We start from the raw sequence: 25455 nt of genomic DNA, 5'->3' as shown, positions 1-25455 counted from the left end.
TAGATCAGAGCATGATGTGTTGCTTTTGAAAATAGATGGATTCAAGTTATTGATTTATATAAACCATAATTTCACAATGACATCATTTATTTTGTAACAAAGGGGAAGGCTATTAGGAACAGTTTTTACCCGTAATTAAAATCTGAATATGAAAACTGATTCCTTATTAATGCCACACTTTTAATTTTAATAGCAGCAGTAATAGGTTTATTGATTATTGTTTCTTGATCTGAAATATTCAAGTGTAGAACTAAATTTGCAAGGTGGGCAAATTCTTCCTATTTTCTCTCTATTTTTTTTCTTTTGCAAAACTGTATGTTCAATACTCTAAAGTACTACAAAACAGGTGTTAAAAATGCAACAAAGACACATTGACAATGAGAGAAATTCAAGTTCAGGTGTCGTGTTTAATATTTGCAACTGTTTTTTTTTTCCTCAAATTGACCAAGATGGGACAAGGGGATTATAGTAATTGCAAACATTTTGCTTCAAAATATGGAATATTATTATTATTACATTTGACTTTGGGGTAGATAAAAGGAGCACAGAAGAAGGGATTTACATACCTACAGTACAGGTAGAAGCATAGCACCATTTTACACTGAATACTGGTGTTCTTAGCTTTGTGTCTGTGTACAGTATTATACTAGAACTACACTCTTAAGAAAAGGGTGGTTTGAAAGAAGAAAAGTGATAGCTGTTTCCGTGTGGGAAGGCGGGAGGGAACTGGATGTAGCTGTCTTGTCAATCCCATCGGCCATCAATAATCCAACACTTCGATTTTCAACAACTTTTTTTCTAAAACTTCCCAAATCAAATGTCAGACATACATCATTCCCCCCAAAAATAAAAACTCCAAAAAACTAAACATTTGTAATGGTGAAACATCCAAAACTAGTTGACAATAACTTTAAAAAGACACTAATGATTGTTTTTTTTTTTCTTTTTCAGATTCGTTATGTGGAATCTAGTGATTGATGAGATCTCTTTCATTCCCCTCCATTTCCTTCATAACAAAGCCAGTCAAAAAATTCTCCAGAATCAAAATTTACAACATCCATTGGTCTTTAAAAAACACCTTTACATTCTTTGGGCTGGGTATCAGTGTCACAAACTAGATCCATTTTCAGCTCTTCACACATTCACGCTATAGAGGCTCTTTGTTGTTATGGGTGGAAGACCTTGCTCAAGCAGGATCTTTGCTTTTCAAACGATGTACTTCTGTTTTTTTGCATTTATCATCAGATGGGAGCTTTTTGTGAACTTCTTTGTAACTCTGCAATCAAACCAGTGCTTTGCATTGCCTATTGCCCCCCCCATACTCCCAACACTTCTTCAGTCACACATGTTTTCTACGAAAATATACTGGGTTACAGCAAAAGTCACCATACAGACAAAGTCTCTCTCACACGACCCACATTATCAAGTTTGAGCTCTCTCCCATGCAGTCTCGCAACAACACGGATGATTCTCAAAAAACATCACTTCTTTATACTGCAACGCAAGAACTGATTGGCTATCTCCAAGGGGGCAGCGAATACTGTCACCCCCCCGACTGATACAAGAAGTAGGATCAAAGAACGAAGACTCTACACACACACACATACACACACACAAGCACTCTGCAGCCTCCTACGCTCAGGCAAAACAACACATTCTAGACGCTCCTTTGCCAACGACTACAAGCTCCTTTGCTCCCGAGGCTTTTTTTCTCTGTTTGATATGGCTTATCGCTGTAGTACACACAGACTGAGCCAAAACTCCACTGCCGCCTTCATGCATGGACCCAGGCCCGGTTCTGCTTTCAACTGCCATTTAAGAACTGAGATACAAGTGAAGTGGACTGCATGAGAGTTTCTGAGGCCTACGAAGAGAAGGAAGGATGAAACACTAATGACAGAGTAGACGGCTAGGAAAAAATCCACCTAAGTCATTAAATTTAAAATTAGGGTTATATTTAGAGTTTTTTCCCCCACTGTAATACCAAAGCTCACTACTTAACCATTTGTCCTCCTCTATTTTACACTACAAAAACACAAAATCCTACCAAGTATTTTTTTTGTCTAATTTCTATAGAAAATATCTTATTACACATGTAATAAGACAGAACTAACTTACAAGTCACTTTTCAGCAAGATATAGACGCTTGTTTTAGGTTAATTCTCCAAAATAAAAATAATATCACAAGTTGCACTGGCAGATATTTCCACTTATAATATTTAAAAATGTATTTAAAATATTTGCCAGGGGAACTAGTACTATTAACGTAAAACAAGATTTTATGTCCTGCTGAAAAGTTACTGGTAAGTTAGTTTTGTCTTATTTCAAGTGTACAAAGATAGCTGCACTAGAAACTAGACAAAATATATTTGGTAAGGCTTTGTGTTTTATCAGTTTAGGCATGGGCCATTTACGACTTCCATCATGGTTCTTACAAAAGTCTGTAGCAGCAAGTCTGTAAAGCAGCGGACTGCAGGCTAACTACTGGAGCAGACAGCCTGACTAATAAGCCAGATAATATCAGTTTGTTGTACTCCCAGTCTTAACTTATAAAAGGGGAAATGGGAAAACAGTAATAATATTCTGTGTATAAATCAGTTAAATTTGAAAAATGACTAAAGCTAATGAGTGTTTCTTAATTCAACAGAGAAGAGTTATATGGTTTAGATGTAGGAACTCTGTGTATCTGTAAGAACCATTTCTTAAATCCTATATTTATAGCATAAATATGTTTAACCATCATTATTTTCACAAAATATGTAATTTTTGAAATTTTCAGGACGCTAAGTTTGGTCCCATCCAAACTTTGGCAAAACACTGGAAGAGAAGTGAAAGTATCAATAGATTAGATTTTGATACTAAAAATAATTATTTTTCAAGAAAATTATTTAGTTCATGTCATACACTTTTGTTTAAGGGTTTTGGTGTAGTTACGTCAAATGAAGCTTATTCTGGCCCATGCCTACTGCGTGTTCATGCACTTGAATTCGACGCCAGTAAGAAAACAAGGAGGGCTTTTTTGAAATGAAGGTCAAATTTTCCACACAGACGCCGCACCCTTTATAACCGTCACTTCCTCTGGTCTGTGAAGCATCACTGCCTATCCTTCCTGGTCTGGTTCCAGACTGAGGCAGAAGCAAAAACAAGAAAACAACTTTCCGCATTCCTGAGAGGACAAGTACCATCCAGCAACTTCAAACCCTTACTAAGTTCAACATCATAAGACACGAGGGCCAAACGAACACGCCCACTATAAGATACTCTCGCTCCGAGTCATGCACATGAGGATTGTATTATCAAAAACGCACATTAGCTCACGGAATCACACCACAGATTACAAATAAAAAAAGGTTTTAACAGTGATATTTCTTTACACAACCACATTAAGTGCTGAAGTTGTCAGGAGGTTGAGGATATACTGTTTGTCACGTATAGGGCTCTCTCTGACTGGTAAAAAATAATCCCTATTATATACAAATGCATGACTTTTGTTATTAGGGGTAATATCTTTTTGGAAAATATATTTATATATATATTTTTTATATATATATATACTGCTTTGAATATTGTAATTTAAAATAAAAAACAACACAATTCACTATGTTATTGGCACTTGGAATCACTAAACCCGTTATACGTACAGAAATTATCCTGCAAATAATTCAGTTAAACTGTAATCTACTTTCTTCTAGCTTCTTGACAAACATATTTTGCAATTACAAAGGTAAAAGGATCAATTTTTGTCCTGGAGACACAGTGTTTAAAAGCACCTTCTGCAAAAAAAAAAAAAACAACAAAAAAACACCCAAGCCCAATCCTTCCTATTTTCCTTTTCTTTTAAAAATACACAAAAAGACTTTAAAGCCTTGTTCTGGACTTGTTTTGTTTTTCTTTTCAAGAGAACGGGGAGGGGGTCTTAGAGATCACTGCTCTGTTTGACCAGAAACCACGAAAAAGTAAAAACTCTGTTTCCAAAAGCAACTAATAAAAGCATACACAGTTATTCTTTCCATGCAGTCATATAAAATACTATGGTTTTGTTTTCTGTTAGGCTATACTTGGATATTTACATGGTTTTTTTTATCATACAGTAAATCTGTACACAGTCTACTTTGAGACTCTTTCAAAAAAAAAAGTCCATAATCATCGGCGTACGATGTATTTCTATTTTCCTTTCAAAGTCTCCAAAGACACTGAAGCTCCCTCATGATTCTACCTCTGAAGAGGAAAACAGGAACTTTCTCCTTGCTTCAGCCTCAGTGACGCCTGTCACAGAGTTCCTTACGAACTCTAAACTTTCCCTCTTTCCTAGAAGTAAAAATCTCTCAAATCAAGGAAGGGAAGGCGATCATTTTTTTTGGAGGGAAGGAGAGGTCTGTGCCATCCAGAAGACCCACACAGACATGTACAGCAGTTCCTACAGCTTTCCTCTAGGAGTCATTGGTGCTGGTGGTTAACACCGTCAGTCCTGTGTGATGACGAGGCTTTCTGCTGTTTCTGCGGCTGTGGTTTCAGCTGCTGCTGGTGCCTCTGGTGGTGAGATTGCTGCTGCGTCTGCTGCTGCTTTTGTTGCCTTTGCTGCTGTTGCTGTTGTTGTTGTTGTTGATGCTGTTGTTGTTGTTGCTGCTGTTGTTGCTGCTGCTGTTGTTGCTGCTGTGGAAGAGTTGCCTGGGTGAAAGCTCCCTGTTGCTGGAGAGGAAACGCTGCCTGCAGAATCAGCTGGGTAGACTGGTTACTGTGAAGAAGACGAGTGCCCTAGCAACAAAACGATGGAACAAATTTTAGAAAGTGAAGTAGATAGTTTGAAATGTGTCTTTTTTGCAAGTTTTGCACTTCTTAAACATTCAACAATACATAATAAATGCTATTAAGAAGCTGAGTGATTTATTAAGTTCCGAAATTTTCTCCAAACACTTTATTTAAATATTCAACACAGTGAGTTGCCTAATTTCAAGATGGTTTTCTTCAGATAGGTCTAACAATTGTGCAGTTCATACTGACCCTTTTGAGTGGTAATTTTTTTTCCATAGTTGCTAAATTATTGTTTTTAATGCATAAAATTCACTGAACTATCAATCTGCTCTAGATGCTTCAGACTATTTTTAACATCTCATGGATGCAAACAAACATGAGGTGTTTAAATGGGCTCACTGTGCCCTCTTCTGTTACCTGCAGGAACTGCTGTTGCTGCTGCCCCTGCTGGCTGTTTTGTGCCACTACAGCTGTTTGGTTTTGACCATCAGGCTGACCTTGAGACGATTGGGCAGGTTGTAGAGTTAGGGTCTGGGTTTGTCCCCCCTGCTAAGATGAAAAAAGGAAAACACTTAAGAGAGGAGAAAGTATTTAAAAGTTCTCTCATCTTTTTTCAAAACTTAATAGGGCACTGACTTAATGTCGCTTCATACAGTCAAAGACCAAAAACAAAAGTTGTACCATTAAAAATAAATATTATCCAATACTAGATAGGTTACTTCATTACACCAGTTGAATTTAGCAGTGATATTGTACAGTTTAGAAACACACAATCATATTTTCATATCTATTGAAATTTATTGATGCTTTCATGGAACCAACAGTGGAAAAATGAGTAAACCCAATACTCTTGACCATAATATCGGCTTTGGGGTTAAATAAGCAATACCTGAATATAATACCTGAATAAGCATCATAAATTGGAGTTTATTGTTCCCAGAGTAATCATAATTCTCATCGTGTTAAAAGAAATTAACCAATAACATAAACAACACAATAACGTAATGAGCCTACCTTGTCAAAAAACCTAGCAACTGCAAAACATTGTTTTATGACTAATATGCAAGATGTTTGTCAACATCATATGAATATTTATTTTATTTACCTGCTGGCCACCAAAGGGGTTGTACGCTGTAACAACCTGCCCCATAAACATAGAGGTGGGCACCATGACGGCACCACAGGCATGCATTGGAGTTGTCACAAGCTTTGTTACTAGTTGCTGCCCTGCTGGGAATCTGGGAGGAAAAAAAATCAATTCAGGTAAGTTTGCTATTATCATACATCATATATGATTAAGACTTTTTTTTTTAAAAGCAGAGAATAAAGTTTGGTTATTACCGGATCTGTCGGTCCTGTGTGAAGGTGGCCACAGCGGTGCCTTGCTGCGTGTTGTTCTGCGGGAGGCTGGTGCTGATCTGCAGCACGTTTGGCGGTCCTGGTTGGGAAATCATCATGGTGTTGTAGAGCGGGGCAGATACAGATCCCTGGGCCTGAGGCTGAGCCTGGGCAGCTTGCTGTGGCTGACGCTGTAAAAAAAACCCAGAGCAATAAAATGGGAATTTACATCCAATTTTTTATAATAAAGCTTTATTTGTCTGATATAGCTGCATTCAATATACTGGCATCCTCAGTTAAAATTTAATTTAATAACATCTTTTTTTATGGTGATGAGATCATCAAAGATAAAGACGCAGAAAAGTCTGAAGAAATTTAGCTTCATTTGAAGGCGGAGAGAGTTTGGCACAACTTTAGTCCTGCTGAGAAATGGTCGTCATCTTACAATGGCAAGCTGGGCAAGGAGAGCATTAATTGGAGTAGCAGCCATACTATATACTATATTTTCTTAATCCTATAGTATGTTATAATGATTGTGTATGTTTTTCTGTATGTGTTGTTTAACATGTTAAAGTGAATGTCTTTTTGTAAAATGTTCCTCATAATAGTATAATTCACTTTGATTTGATCTATGGCCTGTATTTAGTATTTCCATCTGTTCATTTTTGTAGCTATTTGTAATTTGAATTTGTTGTGTCATCTATGTACGTTATGTTTTTATAGTTATTTATGTTGAAAGTATGGACACCAGGAAGCGTAGATGTAGGGAGCTGCAACCAATGGGGAGCCCAATAAAAGAAAGGAAAGGCAGCATAAGTAGTGTGTACCTGAGTGTGACCCACCTGTGCGAGTGTATTGGTCTGTTGTTGTAAGCTCTGCTGAGGAGGAGGAGCTTGTTGCTGAATGGTGAGCTGCTGAGATCCAGAATGAACAGGGTTAACTGAGGACTGCTGGACCTGACCAGTCAAGGAAGCTCCTTGTTGGACCGAGCCCACTTGTGGGAGCTGGACGTTCATCGTTCCACTCTGCTGCTGCTGCTGTTGTTGCAGCACCATCTATAAAGGACAGCATCAGAGCAAAGTGGAGGCGGAAAATGTTGAATTGCATGTTTTTTTGTTATTTTAATGCTTATGCTAGAAAAATTGTTAACAGAAACAAAGAAATTATCTCATCAAGGTACAGATTCAAGTACCGACATCAATTTAATCGGTACCTGAACCAATTTAATTGATTGAAAATTGTAAAGGAAACAATATGTAAAACAAAAATATATCTTTGATCCAAGTTGGGTAAACTAGATACAAATCAAAACAAAAAAACAAAGCTGAAAACAAAGCAATCTACTGGTCTAAAGAAGGACGTGGAAGTTCTGCTTCTGTTGTGTTCAAACTGTATTTTCCAAAATTAGGAAATCTTGGGAAAGATTCCTCAAAATGTTACAATTTTACTTTAGTCTTTTGGCATTTTCCTGAAATGTTATTTAAGTGTGACATCTACCCACAAAGCACCAAAAAAGCTTGAATAAAAGTAGAAGACATGTGTGGCACTAAGATAAATATACCATAAAAAGGTATAAATACTACATATTATAACTAAATGAGGAATAAGAAACTTCTTATATAACACATCTGCAAGTTGTGTGTAGCATCGAGCCCACCTGTATGCCCTGTCCCTGGACTCTCTGCAGTTGATCTTGGATGTGCCTCAGCTCCTCCTGCTGCCGCTGGATGTTTGCCTGGATCATTCGGGTTCTCTGCTCCAGCTGTTCCTTCAGGTGCTGCATGGCATTCACCTGTGCTGAGAACTCCATCACCGGCTTAAGAAGACAAAGAAAAACTCAATGATAACACACTTTTTAATTAAATTTAACAAGATAGGATCCTTTAATATACTCAAGGAACCTTAATTTTGTTGAATGAGAATATGAAGTTGTATCAAGTAGTATTAGATCCTTCTGTCATCCATTTTATGGGTGTTTACTGCCCCCTACTGTTTTTAAATTAGTCTTTTTTGTACAAGTATCTCCTCTGAAGTAGGTGAATTCATTGCGCAGTTTTACTATTCTTACCTGTACATTTGCCTGAAGTTGCTGCTGCTGTTGTTGTTGTTGTTGTTGTTGTTGTTGTTGTTGCTGCTGCTGCTGCTGCTGTTGCTGAGTGATCATGCCAGGATTCAAACTCTGTCCTGTGGTCTGTGAGCTCATTGACTGCAAACACAAAGAAGATTAGTAACCCAGTATCTAAAGTGCATTGATATAAGAGAAAAAAAACATCAAGTATAATTGAAATACATTATTTTCATCAAGCCTACCTGGCTGCTGATGGATGAGCGTCGCTGAGATGTCATCTCCATGGTAGAGGCCAGGGACTGCCGTGGGGGTGTTGCCATGTCCATGTGCATCTTGGGAGCTGTTGCTGCAGAGACAGAACTTCTGGTAACCCTGCTGATCCTAGTTTCACTTGTACAGAGTATGAGGATTTAACTCATTGGCATGAACCGTGTATCCTTACAAGTGCAAGTATTGTCCGAGACATGAGAGGATGACTTCCTGGAGCTCCGCGAGGATGTTGAAGGTGTTCGGCTGTGGTCAAACCGCTCCAGAGCTTCCTTCAAACTGGATGTGTTCAGCTGTGACTCCGAACCAGAGTCCTGACTCTACAAATTTAAAGTAACACAAAGATTAGCAATTTTTAAAAAAGGTGGTGGATACTATCAGAAGATTGCAACTAGAAGTGACCGAACGTAAACAAGAAAAGCATGAATCTGAGAACTGACTAAATCCATTTCTACATGTTGGATTACACATATCTTACACATATTTTAAATATATTTTCACTCCACAGATGCTGCCAAAATTAGATTTTTCAAAATCCTACATTTGTTTTCATGCAAACCAAGACTATGAACCACAGTTAGCAGTCAGATGTCAGTGCTTTTTTAATAACTGGAAGAAATTAATTCATGTGCACATCAACAACTTTCACTTCATGTAAACTAAAGCTGTTTAGTTTTAGAAAAACATGCATTTTTGTTGAATGTTACAATGATATCAAGAGCAATGCACCCCCATTCTTCTCACTCACGTCATCAAGTTGTTGTCACCACTTTTGTTTTCTGTATAAAGTGACACCAAGGCGTTGGTGTGTCATATAGAACCAGAATATTCTGAACACTAGGTCAGACTGGTTCTGCTACAGCAGTAATTCTTTTTTAAGAGATTAAAAATTTTAATATAAACATTGTGAATTTGATTACCGATCCATGTTCCACACATAAGACATTCCCAGCAAAGCTCGTCCAATGCTGAACCAAAGTTGAAGGTAGAAACAGGTCTTAACTGGTTCCATAAAATAACTTTGATTTTTCCATATCCAGGGAGCCAGCTTGGCGCTATGTCATCGTGACACTATAAATGTCTCGACCAATAAATGTTCTCAACAGCTTAGTTGTGGAGGAGAGCACTGCAGAGAAGCAACACAAATCATATTGTTTACGTCCGCATCCCTGCAAACAGATGCACTAATTTTCCCTGCTTGACTTCTTATTGCTGTTTTGAACACACCGTGGTTTAATCTTAACAACCTCAAACAGCTAACTTATTATCGCTGCAAGCAGTGCTGCAAAGTAGGGACATAGACAGAGTTTGAAGTGAGATTTATTTACACAACCTATTGAAACAAAATCAATGTTTAAGGACTCAGAAGGAAATGACTTTTACAGTTTCATTTCAAGATCTGCTGTATGCACATTGACCTACTTAAACTCTGACAGGTGATACTAAAGAAACAGCAGGAAGCTGAGTTCCTGCTAATCAAACATTTTAATCAATGCTGCAGCTCAGTTATTAAAATGTTTTTTGGTTTTTTTTGTAGATTAGACAAAAAATTATGAGTTCTTTGCTCCGACCCAGTTCTTAAGTAGTGCTGAAATGGCAGGGGATGTGGGGTGCCAGATTTTGTGGCGATGATAACACAAAGAACTGCTGCTATATAACTCTTGTCTTAGTTTTGCAATTGAACTGGTTTAGTGAAAAAACCACATGGTGGTTTTAACATTTGCAACCACATACAAGCACCACTGCAAGTACCTATTAAGAGACCATCTAGATTTTGCAGCAGTGGGTCTCAGACATTAAACTGCCCCAGCAAAGCTTCTAAAATGAAAACTGGTGACATTAGCACATCTGTTTACAGTTTACCATCTCCCTGAACATTTCAACAGATATTCTAATTACCTCCAACAGTTTCAAGAGATTTATTTTTGGTACTGTGATAACTTGTCTCTAAGGCTGTGGAAGAACCACTGCTCCTGGTGGCACTAGTTTTCCTGGATGGCTGCCAGGTGTTTGCAGGTCGAAACATAACTGCCATAGTTCACTGAATTCAAGATGAAACAGCAGCAGCAAAGGACCACAAGCTCTAAGCTGCGGTAAAACAAACTTTTATACTGTCTGAATCTAGTGCTCATTAGAGTTTTTCCCAAACTGAAACTGGTTGACTATTGCTACACAGAAGAGTTTGGAAAATTATTTGGAAATATTTCCAATCCTAACCTACAGAATATCTGAGAATATAGCCAACCTACAAAACATAAAATAACTTGTTGCACTTTTGTTACTCTATAAATAACAGAATATACATTACATTAAATGCAGCACTTACTCATTATTCTGCACAATAACCACGAGAAAGCCATTACTAGACGTGGCCAGTGATTTTCTTAATTTTCAATCATGTATAAACTGAAGTAAAATGTTTCAAACAAAATAAAAATTGCTTTTTGTTTTCAATAAAGCAGTAAAACATGATATGAATATTTGTAAATACATGGACTAGAACTTCCCAATATACCAGATAGTAGAAGTTATTGTAGTATTAGTGTATGTGAGCTCTATTTAGCAAAAAGTTGCTTAGAAACAATGTTTAGTAGCGTTATTATATTTCAATTGACATGCATGGAAATTCTGCCTATCTGTAATGTGTAATATAACTTGTTGGATAGATGCTTTATTTTGGTGTCTAGTATGAGTAAATTTAAAAAAAATTCTTGGTCAAGCTTTAATTTTAGTTTTTTTTTAATAACATAGCTTCCATTCACCAAGTATGTCACGACTTCTGTAACTAATGTGGTTGAGAAAAATACAAATGAAAGGCTTAAAAACAAACAGAGCATTTCGAATAGGGATGACTCACTTTATCAACAGCTGCCTCTGGATTGGTCTCTTCAATTCCCAGCTCTCTGCGCTGCTCCGCCCTCACCTCTGCATAGCTGCATAGCAGATTAAAAAAGAAGGATTTCTTTAGGGGGATGCATAAATATATCAACAAACAATAAAAAAGGTAGTTTTTGTTTAAAAAAAAACTAATATGAAAAAGATAATATATAAAGGATTTTGTACCTGACCACTGTGTGTGTGCAAACAATAAACTCAGGTCTGGAGTTCCACTGATGATAGGTGATGTAGTAGTGTGTTTGCAGCCAAATCCACTGTTGACCTTTAGTCAGGAAGCGATAATAACACGACTTCCCTTTTCCATACTGCATTACTGAGAAGGTGAGGGATAAAGACAGGCAAAACAAAAGATGTTACAAAAAAGGCAGTGATAGGAACCCTCTAAAGAATCTTGAATGAAAGAGAAAGGGCAAAGCCTCACAGTGTTCATGACATTTGGCGAGTGTCTCCAGGTCATCCACGTGGTAATAGTCATACCCTGATGTTCCTAGGACCTCAAAAGGCAGGTAGCCTATGATTGGTGGAGCTCTGAAGAGAGGAAAAAATACACATCTTAGGAATCAATGTATAATTCAACATGTTTCAGAAAATTTGCCATTAATTTTTCCCCTACTGTCCATGTTCACAATTTCCCCTTCCAGATACTATACAACTGAAGAATCAAGGAAAAAGATCTCCACCTGAAGTCCAGAGTAAATGTAGCAGATCTTTGTGTTCACATGTCAATCTGTTTCTAAACCATTTTCTGGAGCGCAGTGCGTGTATGAAAATGGGTCATGTCTGTTTTCATCTGTCTGCCAGTGCATATATACATGTGTGTGAGTGTGTGTGCCTTATGGTTAGAAAGCTTATGGTTAGAAAATAGGAAAAAATCAGGTGTTAGTTTATTATTGTCATCTCTCTCCTTGAGCTCCTTGGAGTGGTTTATGATGTCTCAAACTCCACAGGCCTTGACAGCAATCTTAGGTCTTAGGAGTAACTTAAAAATGGACCACAATGGTAAATATGCCTAAAATATAATCTATTGCATTGATGCAATGCCTGACAGTCGCATATATCAGTGCAGTTTATTTCTTTCCAGAATGGCTCTACATGCCATTTTTATATCCTCCCCCACTATATTGCCAAGTAACAAACAAATACAAGTTTTTATGTTGGTTATTTGTGGGGAAAAAAAGTCAAAATTTTACTCTTGCATGCTGCAACTGTAGAGTAAAATAAAATACAATGAAATCTGTATTTCACGTAACAGCCGAGCACTAGATGGTCAATGAAGTAGAAAAGGAGCAACAGTTCACCACTGAGATCAGCAAGAATTCCCCAGACCAAATAGTATTCATTATTTTAAATTCCGGCAGCTGAGATAGTAATAAGAAGAGTTGATTGACAACGGTATAAACACTGAAACGAATCAGACAAAGCTTTTCCAGAAACGTGCATGACCAATCTCTATATGCCACCATGCTTGCTCACAAAGCAACCGCTTGTGATACACAAAGCTGTCATCTCAAAGCCAAATTATAAAGATGTTCTGCTCATGCCGTCTTCCCTAATTGTGTCATTAGTTACCTCTAATTAAGGAAAATTCCAAGATGAAGAAAAGAAACAGTGGATATGTAGTCAAAACGCAGGTTCTGCAAGTTGAGGCAGAACGGAAAGAGCCGTGATAGCATAACAGGTTGTTACCAGACCAAAAAACAAAGCAGAAAAAGCAGAGGTCAGCAATCTGAACCTCTACTATGCCATCTGCAGCACGTTTTAAAATGAAAAATAGGTCAAGTTCTTTGTTAACTTACAAACTTGAGCTGCAAACTCATTTTTAAGTTTAAACCAGAGCTCTGCAGAAGGCCTGCAGAGCTCTGTCTGTCTTAATGCATGTTGACATCATCCAGGTAAGTTTTAAAATGCAAGAGAAAGTTGACTTTAAAGGATAGTTTAGATCTAGTTTATTGTTCCCAGAATTCAAATCTTGTTGATTATACTTACCAGCTAGAATATACTTGCAAAGAGTGATGTAACACGCTAAGCAGAAACACTTTCTTTGTCTCACAAGGTATTACAGACATTAAATTTCACAAACCTCATGAAAATATTTTGGAAAGGCAGACATGAATGGAGGAGAGAAATTCCCCACACAGAGTTACTACAGAGTTTGTTTACCTATGGTCTAAAAAGAGGAATTTCCATTCTAGACTGTGCCTTGAGGTGAATTCTTCATTTGGCTCTTCGACTGTGCACATTTCCTACAACCACAAAAACAAACATGAGAATCTGACCAGAAGTATATTGTATGAAAAATGACAAAAGGATGGCTCATCTGTGTACTCATCCTGACAATACCTTGATGAACTGAGGTTTGGCCAACCGGACGGTGGCTACGAAGCACACCTGGTCGTCAAATGCAGGCTGTAGTGACCGCTGTAACACTCCTGCCAGACCATTCCTCGTAATGTTTGGAACTGCAACAGAGAAAACTTTGTACTCTCCCATTAAATGAAAAAAATATATATTAATATCAGTTTATTGTTTTCACATTTTTTAAATGTTTTCAGTTAACCCTCTGAGGTCGACGCCCGCCCTGTGGCAGGCATGACGTCATGCATTTAAAAGACTTTTGTATAAAGAAAAGACGCCGTGCGAAGTGTGCATTTCATTGTTGTTGGACAGTAGAGACTTCAAACTTTGTAAAAGTAGTGGTTTTATATTGATTTTGTTTTATATGTACGTCCAAATAAAACCAGGAATATGATCGATCATGTTAGCCATAGCGTAGTGCGCATTTTACGCACGTTGAGTGCAATCGGGAGTTGTTTTACGACCAAAAAGTGAACGAATGCAACACGAAAGCCATTTTTCCGAGTCCATGCGTAAAATGCGCACTACGCTATGGCTAAAATGATCGATCATATTCCTGGTTTTATTTGGAAGTAAATATAAAACAAAATCAATATAAAACCACTACTTTTACAAAGTTTGAAGTCTCTACTGTCCAACAGACATGAAATGCACACTTCGCACGGCGTCTTTTTTTTTTTTTCAGACATATTTTAAATGCATGGCGTTATGCCCGCCACAGGGCGGGCGTCGACCTCAAAGGGTTAAAAGAAGCTAAATTTTTCTTACACTTATAGAATATAGTGAACTTATAGTGAACTTTGACATGACAAAATGTGGAAATGTTAAATAGTATGGAATAGCTACCGATAACATTGCTGCATGATTGAATACTTTATGTTGGTCAAATTGTAAAAGAATGAGACTGTAAAGTAACAATATTATTGCTAAAGCATATTAACTTTGAGTACAGCAACATACCGTTATTCAGGGATTTGAAGTTGCCAATAAACTTCACATATTCATAAACCGGAGGCTCTTTGGGGTCAATTGCTCCTCGCAGCATGTGACAGCAGAACTCTAGGTGATTCTTAGCTGAAGAGGAAGAGATAGACAAAAAGTTACTTAAATTACAAATTACATTTCTGTAGATTTGTTTACAATGTTTCAAAGTAAGGAAAACAGATGGCACTGAATTAGCATATTTCTAAAAATGAAAGTCTTCAGAGTAACTGTCAGAAGATAAAATGAATCCATACAAGTTATTTCCAGATTTTAGTTACTATAATTAACTAATTATAGTTAATATATTTTTGGAGAAAAATATATTGAATTTGTGTTCAATAAATCTTGCAGCATTTCAAGCTAAAGCACAAAAACAAAATTAATTTGACACTGACTCTTCATATAGTCACTGCTGAGGCTCTCCAGTTCAGTTGGGTGTGTAGACAGAACCTTATACACTTCGGAGTGTTCCCCAACTGGCAGAAAGTTTAACAAGTTCTGGTCCACCAAGTCCGCCTGGAAAATACAAAAGTTCAGGCATAGAAATACAAAAACAAAAGAATGGCCAAACTCTTCACACTACTGCACAGAAGCTCTTACAGCTTTTAATCTGAACCACAACAACAAACAAGCCCACAAAATGCACTACAGCCTACACCATCATACAATGAAAGACCAACACAAAATGAACAACAAACAGAAGTGGTAATACTTACTGGTAGGTGTTCTAGTAAAGAGGTGACGCTCTCAGAGACATAAAGGATGTTCCCATCAGTCATTATTGCTATAAAGAATCCATCCAAAGCCTGATCCAAAAGCAAAAATTACACTGTGAAATGCTCTGTTTACCAGCAAGGGAAAGTGCAAATTATATTCTGAAAATAATGGCTGGTCTTTGCCAATCAGAGAAGATGAAATAAAAAATTTTACACAAAAACAGAAGCGTTGTTTTAATAAACTAAAGCATCAAGCTCTTCAAGTGCAGATATAGGTCTGGTCAAAATGCCACATAGATTTAAAATTGGTATGAACACCTCATTAGTTTCTTTCTTTAACCCCTTAACTGGCGGTATCCCATCCATGGGACAAATCTAGTTTGTTTGAATACTCTTCCTTTTTCGCCGCCAGTTAAGGGGTTAAATTATTTAGCTGAACAATTGTTTTCCTCAAGATTAAAATAACTAGCATTTTTTTAATGATGCCAGTTGTACAGATTTTATGTATTGCTTTTTTTTCTAAACACTGAGACAAAATTATGCATGCAAATGTAAACATACAAGAAAATATCCTCTGTTGCACATTAATAGTTCATAAATGTGCAATAGAATTAAAGTTGTGGCTTTATTAAAAGCATTTGAGAACTTTAATGTCTGCTTTATTTCTTCTCAACCCAGGTTTGATGTGTGTTTTGGGCCAAGATCGTTTTAAAGGACTAGATTTTAACCAAACTATCACCCTTAGATAAAAAGGAAATTTGATTTAGATGTTCTGGAACTACCCAGAACCCACCAAAGCTAAAACCTGCTGTGAACTGGAAGATGCATAATCAAGTCCTCAATCAAGTTTTATCAAGAAGTTAGAGCATTGAATAAAGTGGATGGAACAGGGATGAATGCAAACAAATCAGGACTCTAGAATAACTTTTTGCACTGGTCTCATTGGTTCACCAGCACAAAAGTTGGGTACACCTTAATTTTCAACCTCAATGCATTTAATATAGCTTTATAGGTTCCCTTTTCTTCACGAAGAATCTAAAAAAACATTCAGAAGGTGGTCCTGAAATGTTTTAAAAAGTGCATTTGACAAGATTTTGTCAAAATCTACAGAGTTCCGACATATAAAGCAACATTTTATCTACCTAGTTGCTTGGTAAAGGTGCCAATTTGTGGCACTTTTGCTTGCAATATTGTAAACTAATTGCAGAGCTTTACATTGATACTTTGTGTTAGAACATTAGTAATGATTTTTGAACCACTCAGACCTTAAATTTTCTATATCTTGTCTCCTCATCCACTCTGCAACCATTCTATTTATCTGACTAACCTATACTAGTTATCTCAACTCTAATTGCAGAATACTAACGCACATGAACAGCTGAAGTACAGCCAATGTCCTTCACTGGTTTAGAACACATTATTGCCTAATTTGTGTTTTGTTGAACCTCAGCAATAATTTCAGTGTCTCAACTGGTTGCACCAGTGTAACCTATGACTTTTTTCAGGTGCACTATTAAGAAATTTGACTACATTGCCACCAATTTGGCCACTCCTCCAAATTCTTAAACTTCATCTCAAATCAACAGCTAGATTGTATAAACTTGGACTCAGAGGAGCGTTCCAACAAAACAATAATCCAAAACATGCATCAAAAATGGTTTCGTAATGGATACAGTGGGATAACTTCTTTAGGTTTCTGAAAAGGCTTTCAATTGGAACTTTATCTGCTAACTACAATACAAAAACCCAACCACAGAAGAGTTGGTACTACACTTGTCATCCACAGAACAGGAATAGAGTTGAGAATGTGACATTTCTGACCTCCAACATGAGCTGTGTGAATTCTTCGTTGCTTAGAAAGGGGGGCTTCCAGTCCTGTCTGATCTCGCTCGACTCTGACTGGGCTGCAATCTCTGATGAAGGAAGAAGGATGGATTAGATTTAAGTAAATATATTTCAGGATTCTTGAAACTAAGAACAGATGGACATGATGCGCTCACAGAAAAATGAAGGTCTCATAAAACAAATTTTCTCAGTGACTAATCCAATGGCAAAACAGGACAATTAAGAACAAAAATTGTGTCAAAATATTTCTAAGTTTCAGGGGAAAAAAATAAAAGCTTGGATTTGTAAAACTATAAGCCCAAATGCAGTCCTTGAACCTAATCTACAATCATCATCCATTAAAATAACTCAATTCCAAATTTTAAGTCACCAACCATTTAGTGTATGGCAAGCAGTTACAGCAAATCAAATAATACTTTACAACTTCCATGTGCCATAAAAAGGGCAACAAAGCATGTTTTTACAAAGTTCAGATTATGAAGGTAAACAACTCTGATAGTGGAGTGTATAGCAAAGTGAATAATTAACCCCAAAAACAAAGTAAGAGATCTCCACCCAGCAAGGAGTTCCACGTAAACACGGGAAGTGACGAGAGGAGGATGAAAACACCTGACCTTTGTGTTTACACAGGAAGTCGATGCTTTTCTGCAGGATAGTGGACTTGTCCATCTTTCGGGTGTTGCCTGGCAACATGGTGCCAAGCTCTTTGATGAGGACATTGAACTGGTCTCTCCTTTTCTTCTCCGACTTGTTACGGGACACACTGTAATCCAAAGCAGGTTGGTTAGACTTGAAGAGATCAGAGCCTCCTTGGTGGAACTTTGCCGAGGCATAAAGCTCACCGTTTCGCCTTGTCCTTCTCATCTTCTTCCATCAACCCATCAGTGAGACTGCAATCATCCCTACAGGATGTAAAAAAATTGATTCTCAGCTTTCTCCTGGTTCTAATTGTGTATGTTTGTAGGCAGCTTTGAAGCATAAAAGAGTTGGAAATATTAACAGCAAAAAAAAGATTCCTACTATGGATAGCAAGTGTAAGTTTATTTGCAATCACAAACAAAGAGAGAGAAAAAAAAAGGAATGTGCAATGCTTGCCAGGAAGGTTGACCACATGACTAATAGGGTGTGTCTTGTCGGAGCTCCAAATATGAATGTTAAAATACTTTGACTTATAATCACAGACAATTCACGAATATCATACTTTACATTTAATTATGTAAAAATATATTGTCATTTACAGAGAAATGAATGTGTGTGTATGCATGTGTCTTTGTCAGCATACCCCATGCTTGATGTCATGGTGGCTGCTGATCAGGGCTGTGGCTGTAGTAATTTGTTCTTTAGGCGTGAGGTAGGCATTTGGAAAAGCACCTGAAAATACCAGAGCAAAACAAATAATCACTTTAATCCTTCATAATCCAATTCAGTGGATTAACAGCATAACTCATCACAACAGAATCACACAACAAATTTGTCGCTTTTAATTTAACCAACATTAACTGCAAACACTGCCGGCCACATTTATTTGAACCACTGTTAAAGATGCACAAAAATTTTCAAATAAATTCCTCTTGCATTGCAGCATCACACTGAAGGAGATAAGACAAATACAACATCTGAGTCTCATTTTAAGAGAAAGAAGACCAGACATAAAATTGGGTTATTGTGTGTCTGGTGAGTTATCTTTGTCTTGATTTGAGCATTTGTTTTGAGTCATTATTGTGTTGAAAGACCTAATTTCAACCCATTTTGGGTTTACTCATTTTCATTTGAAATATCCTGCTATTTTGAGTAACTTAGTTCATCCACTCTGATGGGTTCCCAGGTCTTTTGGAAGAGCAAAAAGCACCCAGAGCATCACATACTTTCCACCTTAAACCTACATGGAGAGCTTGGTAATGAAAATATCAATCTTAGTCTCATCTGATCAAAGCTTAAAGTTACTATTAAAGTCCCAACAAACTCAATGTTTACATTTATGATAGTAGAACAGAGAAAGCTTTATGACATCAATCTTAACTATTTGACATGTTAATATTATCTAACTGTTTTCAATTTATGATCCTAAGACGATGGTCTTTGCATCAGTTCTTCAGCAGTGAGCTTTGGAGACTATTACTACTCCACTCTGTGCAAGATGCCAAGATAAATATGGGACTATGTCCGGGCTAGATGACAGTGTCCAAAGGTCACGAGCCTTTGGGTCATGTCATGTAATTTATTTACTCAAGAGAAAAAGAAAGATAGTAACTGGTTTATTAAAAAATTAAGCAATTCTTTTAATGTAGCTTTAAGCATTTTACAAGTAATGTGAAGTATTTACATCAACAATGATGTCAATACTAGTCAATACTAGTCCCATTATTAATTTTGTTCAAAACAATAATTTTGTCCTCTCAACTGAATCATTTTATTTTTCTAAATACGCCAGAGAAAATATTATGCTACAGCGACAAAAGTTCAATTTCTTATCCAGGTTTTACACATTTTTAACCTGTGATGCCAACAAGTTTGGCCAGCACTGCAGAAAAATATTTATGAAGTTAATATATAATGAAAGATAAACATTTCTATTCTAAGGAGGCATTTATTGTCTGAGCTAAATTTAGAAATATCTCAGCGATTTTATGTGTGATGATGTTTTAACAACCTATGAACTAATTCATGAGTCAAGATGAAATCTGGATCAATACCAGCTGTGTCAGGTCAATTCCAAGTCAAAGAAAACGCAAGCACCTGACAACAAAAGTGCTAGTCAAGATATCTTTTTAATGTCTGGGCCCTGTTTCATTTTGTTTAATAGTTATCTAGTACAATTAATCTTTGTAAAAAATCCTCCTCCAAAAGAAAGATTTTGTAGGGAGAGCAGTGAAATGTTTGATGTGTTTGTTAAGGAGCTAATTTACAGGCAATTAACTTCTGAAAATTGAAGTAGTTTAGATTATAACAAATAATAATACAGTAATGTAGATACACAGCTCTACATTACAACGTCACCAGGTGGCAACAAACTCATTCAAGCACTGAGTAGATGCACAGAGCAAATCAATACATTTTCATAACTTTCTCTATCTAAATGGAATCAAAACTGAAGTAATTCTTTTTGGACCAGAAGTGAAATGACAGAGTCAACTCACAGCTAGAAATTACAGATCAGGCCTGAAATCTGGGTGTAGCGATAGACTCTGACCTGAGCCTTCATAGTCACATAAAGACAATCACAAAGTCGCTCGTCTATCACCTGAAGAACATTTTCAAGATTATAGAACTAATGTCACAGCAAAAGCTATATTATACATTAAATTTACTCAGACCAGAACTGTTTTTTATGCAACTCCATTATGTCTAAGTGTGTGAAGTAAGTCCTCACCCCGCTGCAGCTTTTGCACAATCTAAACGTCTTTTCTCACGGGCCACAGAATGGGTTGTGGACTGTCACTGGCTCAAAGGTCAAAAGAGGCATTGAGGTCATTGGGGTCAAAAGAGGACAGCAACCACAAGAAAGACAAACGGAGGTTGACCAAAACCTGCTGAAGAAACCAGAGCATAAGAGAGAAGGTTGTGAGGGTTTAGGCACAGACGTTTTGAACGATTTTCCATTTTTACATATACCTGCCCTGAGGACAGAGAGAAAGCAAGAAAAGTAATCATGACGAAATCAAAAATCCAGGTACATAATATGAATCATTCAGACAAAACAAACCCAATTACTTACTTTGAAAAGTGCTTTTTAACTCAGTTAATGTATTGTTTTGATTCTAAAAGATCGATCACCACTAAAGAAGCTATATTTTGAAATAGATTATCTTAACATAATAAATTAATAAAAAGAAAGTGTTTATTTCTACATTAAAGTTTCAGGAATGAATGATTCCTAATATGTTGTAACATCTTTTTAAGTTGGATACATCAATAAATAGTTGACATATCCAATGTCAGTTTAGGTTTAATGCCACATTGGCAACATTGACTAAATCAACAAAATAAGGCATAATGAAGACAAGCGATTATAAACTATTTAAATAAGATTACTTAAAGGACTATAACATAAGGCCTCAGAACTTGTATGTAATTGTATGCAATTAAAATATATTGTGATTACTAAACCCATCCTGCTATTTGTTTTATTTTACAGATGCAGTTTGAAATCTGAGGCAGAGATTTGACATAAGATTAGCTCATTTTAAGAGCTCTGTTAACTTTGTCTGCTTCCTTATTACAAATATTGGCAACAAATTCAGCGACACAACATTTAAACTAGGATGTTTAAAAAAATTTGGTTTCTCTAAAACACTTGAACTCATGGGATAATAAGTCTTTTAAAATTCCTGTGCTTGAAAGCACAACAATTAAATAAAACCACAAACCTTCAAGAAACTTTTCATTTGCCAGCACTTATTGAGAATAGCTCACAACTCACCTTCAGCTAGAATGTCCCTTGTAGACAAAACTGGCCTATTTAGGTCCAAGTCTTCTTTGCAAGCTGCGACAAAACTTCTCACCACACCTGAGCTGCAACACAAAGAAAGCCCTGACTCATTCACTAGCAGTGGGTCCATCATGAATCACTCCTCAACACGAATAAAAAATATAAACAGATAATAAAATTTACGAATGTAATTCATGTCATGAATTAGGCAGCAAAATTTCAGGAGATTATGTGCCAGATCAGAGCAGATGGCAAAGCTAAGGAGTGATGCCTTCATGTCTTGATGCTAAAAACTTGTTGAGACGTTGATAAACAATGACTCAGTTCTTCACACCAAACTGTAACTCTAATTCAATTGCTAATTTGGCAGTTGATCTAAATATCCATATCAATATATTAAATTGGAGTTTAGTTAATCAGGAATTCTCACATGTCTAAAAGGTCACGGCTATCTTGATATAGCCCATAAAAACAGATCAAGTGAGTCAAAATAACTAAACGCTGCTGCTTGACACACTTCAAAGGTTTGAGGGATAAGACTCGATACTTGCTTGATCTTCTCTGCAAAACAATAAGCTAATTATTTTTCAGCAGACAATTAAATCTAAACTATTTCTCTGTATGGCCCACATTCAAGAAATTTAATAATACCTACTGAAAAAGTAAGTTATGCCAACCTCCTTCTTAAAATTGCACACCAGATATTTCCTGTAAAAAAACAAAACAAAAACCCCCAAAATAAATCCAACTCAGTTCAGACAAAGTTGATCAACATGCCATCATCAGTATTTTATATTTAATTTGTTGAAAGGTGTGTCAAATGTGTTTTTGGTAAGTAAGGCTGCAGCAAAACATCTGAGCCTTTGTAAAAACACAACATGAATTTCACAAAACTACATGGAAACAGTTCACAGCATGTTTTAGTATGTACAGTACAGACCAAAAGTTTGGACACAACTGTGTATACAAACTTTTGGTCTGTACTGAGTACTAATTGAATTCAATTAGAAAGTGTCTCCAAACTTTTGGTCTGTACTGTATGTCTAGTTTGTCAACATTATTAAGAACTAATGAATAGTTGTTGCTCTTCTAGACATAGGCAAGTAATCTACATGAAGGCTTTTTTATTGGGAAAGTTTATTCCATCTGCATGGCAGCTCAGCTGGCTGAAAAATGTTCCAGCACTATTCTCCTTCGTTACAACTATGGCAAAACTGCATGGAAATATTTCCCATATTGGAAAAACATGGGTAATGTGCAAAAGCTGCACATTATCCATTACTTTGTACTGAGCATTTGCCATCCATCCCTACTATTCAGGTAACTTTGTTAAAAAAAAAAAAAAAATATATATATATATATATATATATATATATATATATATATATATATATATATATATATATACATATATATATATATATATATATATATATATATATATATATATATACAAGCATCAGGTCTATTACAGACTGGCTACCAAACAGGCCAAGTAATACCTAAATATTAGCTTGTATTATTCTAGCAGAACAGAGAAAAGTACAACAGTATGCACAACAAGTACCTGAATGCAACAACATGGAGAGGTTGCTAATAAATTATTAATTATCTTATTACACATTTTTTGTGTGTGTTAATGAGTCAAACTAACAATAAATAACTATAATACACAACATTTATAGCAATAAATATAAATATGGCACAGTATCTTTCCACAATATGAATACCTGTGGCTTTTCTGCTTTACTAAAAAGTAATTGGATGATGAATAGTTTCTGTAAATATTGCGAAACCTTGGAAGTAGTTTACTACAACTACTGCTAAAACTGCTGCTAGTACCTAGAGGAATCTTACTCTATCTTTCCTCTGCTAATGGCAAAGCTGAGTCTTATTGTGGAAGTTTTGGTCTGACAAAATTGAGTCATTTTGTCTCAATTTTGTGCGATATATTTTCCAAAAATATTGAAGATTTTTGGAAAATACTTAGTGGTCACTAATTTGTACCCAAATTTTTTACACATTACCATGTCATCCCTTCTTGCTTCCATGTCACACCTGTAAGCAAACTACTTTTTCCAATTAAAGCATCACATATGATTTGATTTTATTTTAATAAGAATTTTCAAGAATCATAAAGATAACATCCTCAAATCTCACAAATTATTTCACTATCAGAATTCTCTGACTCTGAAAACTTTGTATTACACTATACTTTCATCTAGAACCAGCAGATTATTTATATGACAAACAAATTAACTGTACAATCTGACAGTCAATATTATTATTTGGAGCCATATAGTGCCTGGTGTGCATGCACCATTGGATAGCATCTTTAAAGTGTCTGGAGAATCACTGTCTAACTATTTCAAAACCTCTGCTCTTATTGACCGCAGGCATAAAGGTTACATTAATTGTAAGAAGCCCAGAACATCTTCCTCATATCTTCCCCATACTTTGCCTTCATAGCTCTTTGATGAGTCTGTTCGAGCTGTAATTGGTGGTCAGTAGGTGAAGCGTTATTACGTGCTAAGAAACACAGCATCATTACTAATGAATAAACTCTGACATTAGCAACATGGCCGCAGCAGTGCTGCTAAACAAGAAGTAGTATTTTACATACCTTTTAATGCCACAGGTGTTGTTGTTATACAACCATAAGAGAACAACCTATACGGCTAGCTTGGAGGCTAACTAAGCTGGCTATCGAAAACTGCCCATTTAACTCAAGAGATTTAATGCTCTTACTGTCCCCGTTTTCTCCCGCTACACTCGCAAATGGTAACGCGATTCACATTGATCAAATTAACATCCCAAAAATTTTTATTAAAAAAATCAGTCCCTATCATTGGAAGCTGGCGCCGCGCCTGGAGCTGTCACGCAACAACTGACATTGAAGACGAAATAATGTTCAAAATATCACCGCTGTGCCACTAACAGCGCGAGAGAGTGCGTCTAAACAACCGCACGAGGCAGCGTCCTCGGACAAGCCGACAAAAACAGAAACACCAGCCGGTGAGAAACAGCCTAAACCAGCGACGGCAGAAACGGTTTTCGCGGCAGATGTATGTACAAACACACACGCATACATATATAGTCAATGGGCGCGCACACACACGTACACACACACACACTCTCTCTCTCTAAGGAGGAGCCGCGCACGCGCACGCCCACTCGCTCACACAGATACTGGCAGCTCAGAATGTGGGTCACTGGGCCTCTACTCTCCCTCGAGCGTGCGGAAACAGTCCCGAAGCCTGCTCTGCAGTCCGACCGCTTCCGCACGCCGAAAAAAAAACACCGTACACAAACAACTGAGCTGTTTCTCAACAAAAGCTTTTGTATGTGCAGTAAAAAAAAAATCTTTACCTTCACGAATTACCTAGCAGCCAGTCTCCTTGTTTTGCTTACTTGAGCGTCACGTCGAGGCGGTGGGGGCCAGGAGGACTGAGAGGACTTCGGGCTGGGGAGAAAAACAGGAGGCCTACTTCATATTACGACGTACAGTCATGCGCAATAGAGACAGTAGGGCGCACTATTTTGCAAGTACAGTAGCAGAAACGGAGGGAAACTGCTGAGTGATCTCCGGAGGAGAAATGACTCCGCGTTTTTATGGCCTTTTCAACCTGGCTGCTCCACTCCGAGTCCATTGGGAGGTTTTAAGTACAATGTGGCAGCTCAACACTTTCATTTGCGTTTGACTGGACAAGGAGTAAATTATGAAGTTCCTCTAAAATACTAGGTTGCTTACAGATTTTCGTACTAAAAGTGTTATTAAAACTGGTTTGACACTTCTCAAAATG

The 25455-nt window shown here is 36.9% G+C and overlaps 1 protein-coding gene across 10 annotated transcripts; it reads right to left on the bottom strand.

The window, feature by feature from the left end:
• Window positions 1–387: 387 nt before the first annotated feature.
• clockb (clock circadian regulator b) lies at window positions 388–25147 on the bottom strand. 10 transcript variants are annotated; one of them, XM_044114156.1, is made up of 25 exons: window positions 25022–25145; window positions 22308–22360; window positions 21644–21735; window positions 20594–20753; window positions 18506–18594; window positions 18066–18125; window positions 17838–17986; window positions 17200–17291; window positions 15379–15468; window positions 15058–15178; window positions 14639–14752; window positions 13664–13782; window positions 13484–13566; window positions 11745–11851; window positions 11489–11636; window positions 11283–11358; window positions 8601–8745; window positions 8401–8504; window positions 8159–8296; window positions 7748–7906; window positions 6933–7145; window positions 6094–6281; window positions 5858–5990; window positions 5170–5301; window positions 388–4755 (listed from the first exon to the last, which is right to left on the bottom strand). In XM_044114156.1, exons 5-25 carry the CDS (start codon window positions 18520–18522, stop codon window positions 4438–4440), a joined length of 2706 nt encoding a protein of 901 aa, XP_043970091.1. In that variant the 5' UTR covers window positions 18523–18594; window positions 20594–20753; window positions 21644–21735; window positions 22308–22360; window positions 25022–25145; the 3' UTR covers window positions 388–4437. The 10 variants fall into 10 exon arrangements, with proteins under 10 accessions (XP_043970091.1, XP_043970101.1, XP_043970096.1 ...); XM_044114166.1 differs by having other exon boundaries at window positions 5170–5298; XM_044114161.1 differs by having other exon boundaries at window positions 20594–20750.
• Window positions 25148–25455: the final 308 nt, after the last annotated feature.

This window comes from Gambusia affinis, linkage group LG04 (genome assembly GCF_019740435.1).
Source record: "Gambusia affinis linkage group LG04, SWU_Gaff_1.0, whole genome shotgun sequence".
Taxonomy (NCBI): domain Eukaryota; kingdom Metazoa; phylum Chordata; class Actinopteri; order Cyprinodontiformes; family Poeciliidae; genus Gambusia; species Gambusia affinis.
This window is presented reverse-complemented; position numbering and strand designations above follow the sequence as displayed.

What these genes read in the sequence shown, in the direction of transcription:
- clockb (XM_044114158.1), bottom strand. An exon ending in TCACACAGCTCATGTTGGAG is followed by an intron (nt 15,469 to 17,199) that starts GTCAGAAATGTC and finishes CTTTTGGATCAG; the next exon opens with GCTTTGGATGGATTCTTTAT. An exon ending in ACCCCTTTGGTGGCCAGCAG is followed by an intron (nt 5,302 to 5,857) that starts GTAAATAAAATA and finishes TTTTCATCTTAG; the next exon opens with CAGGGGGGACAAACCCAGAC.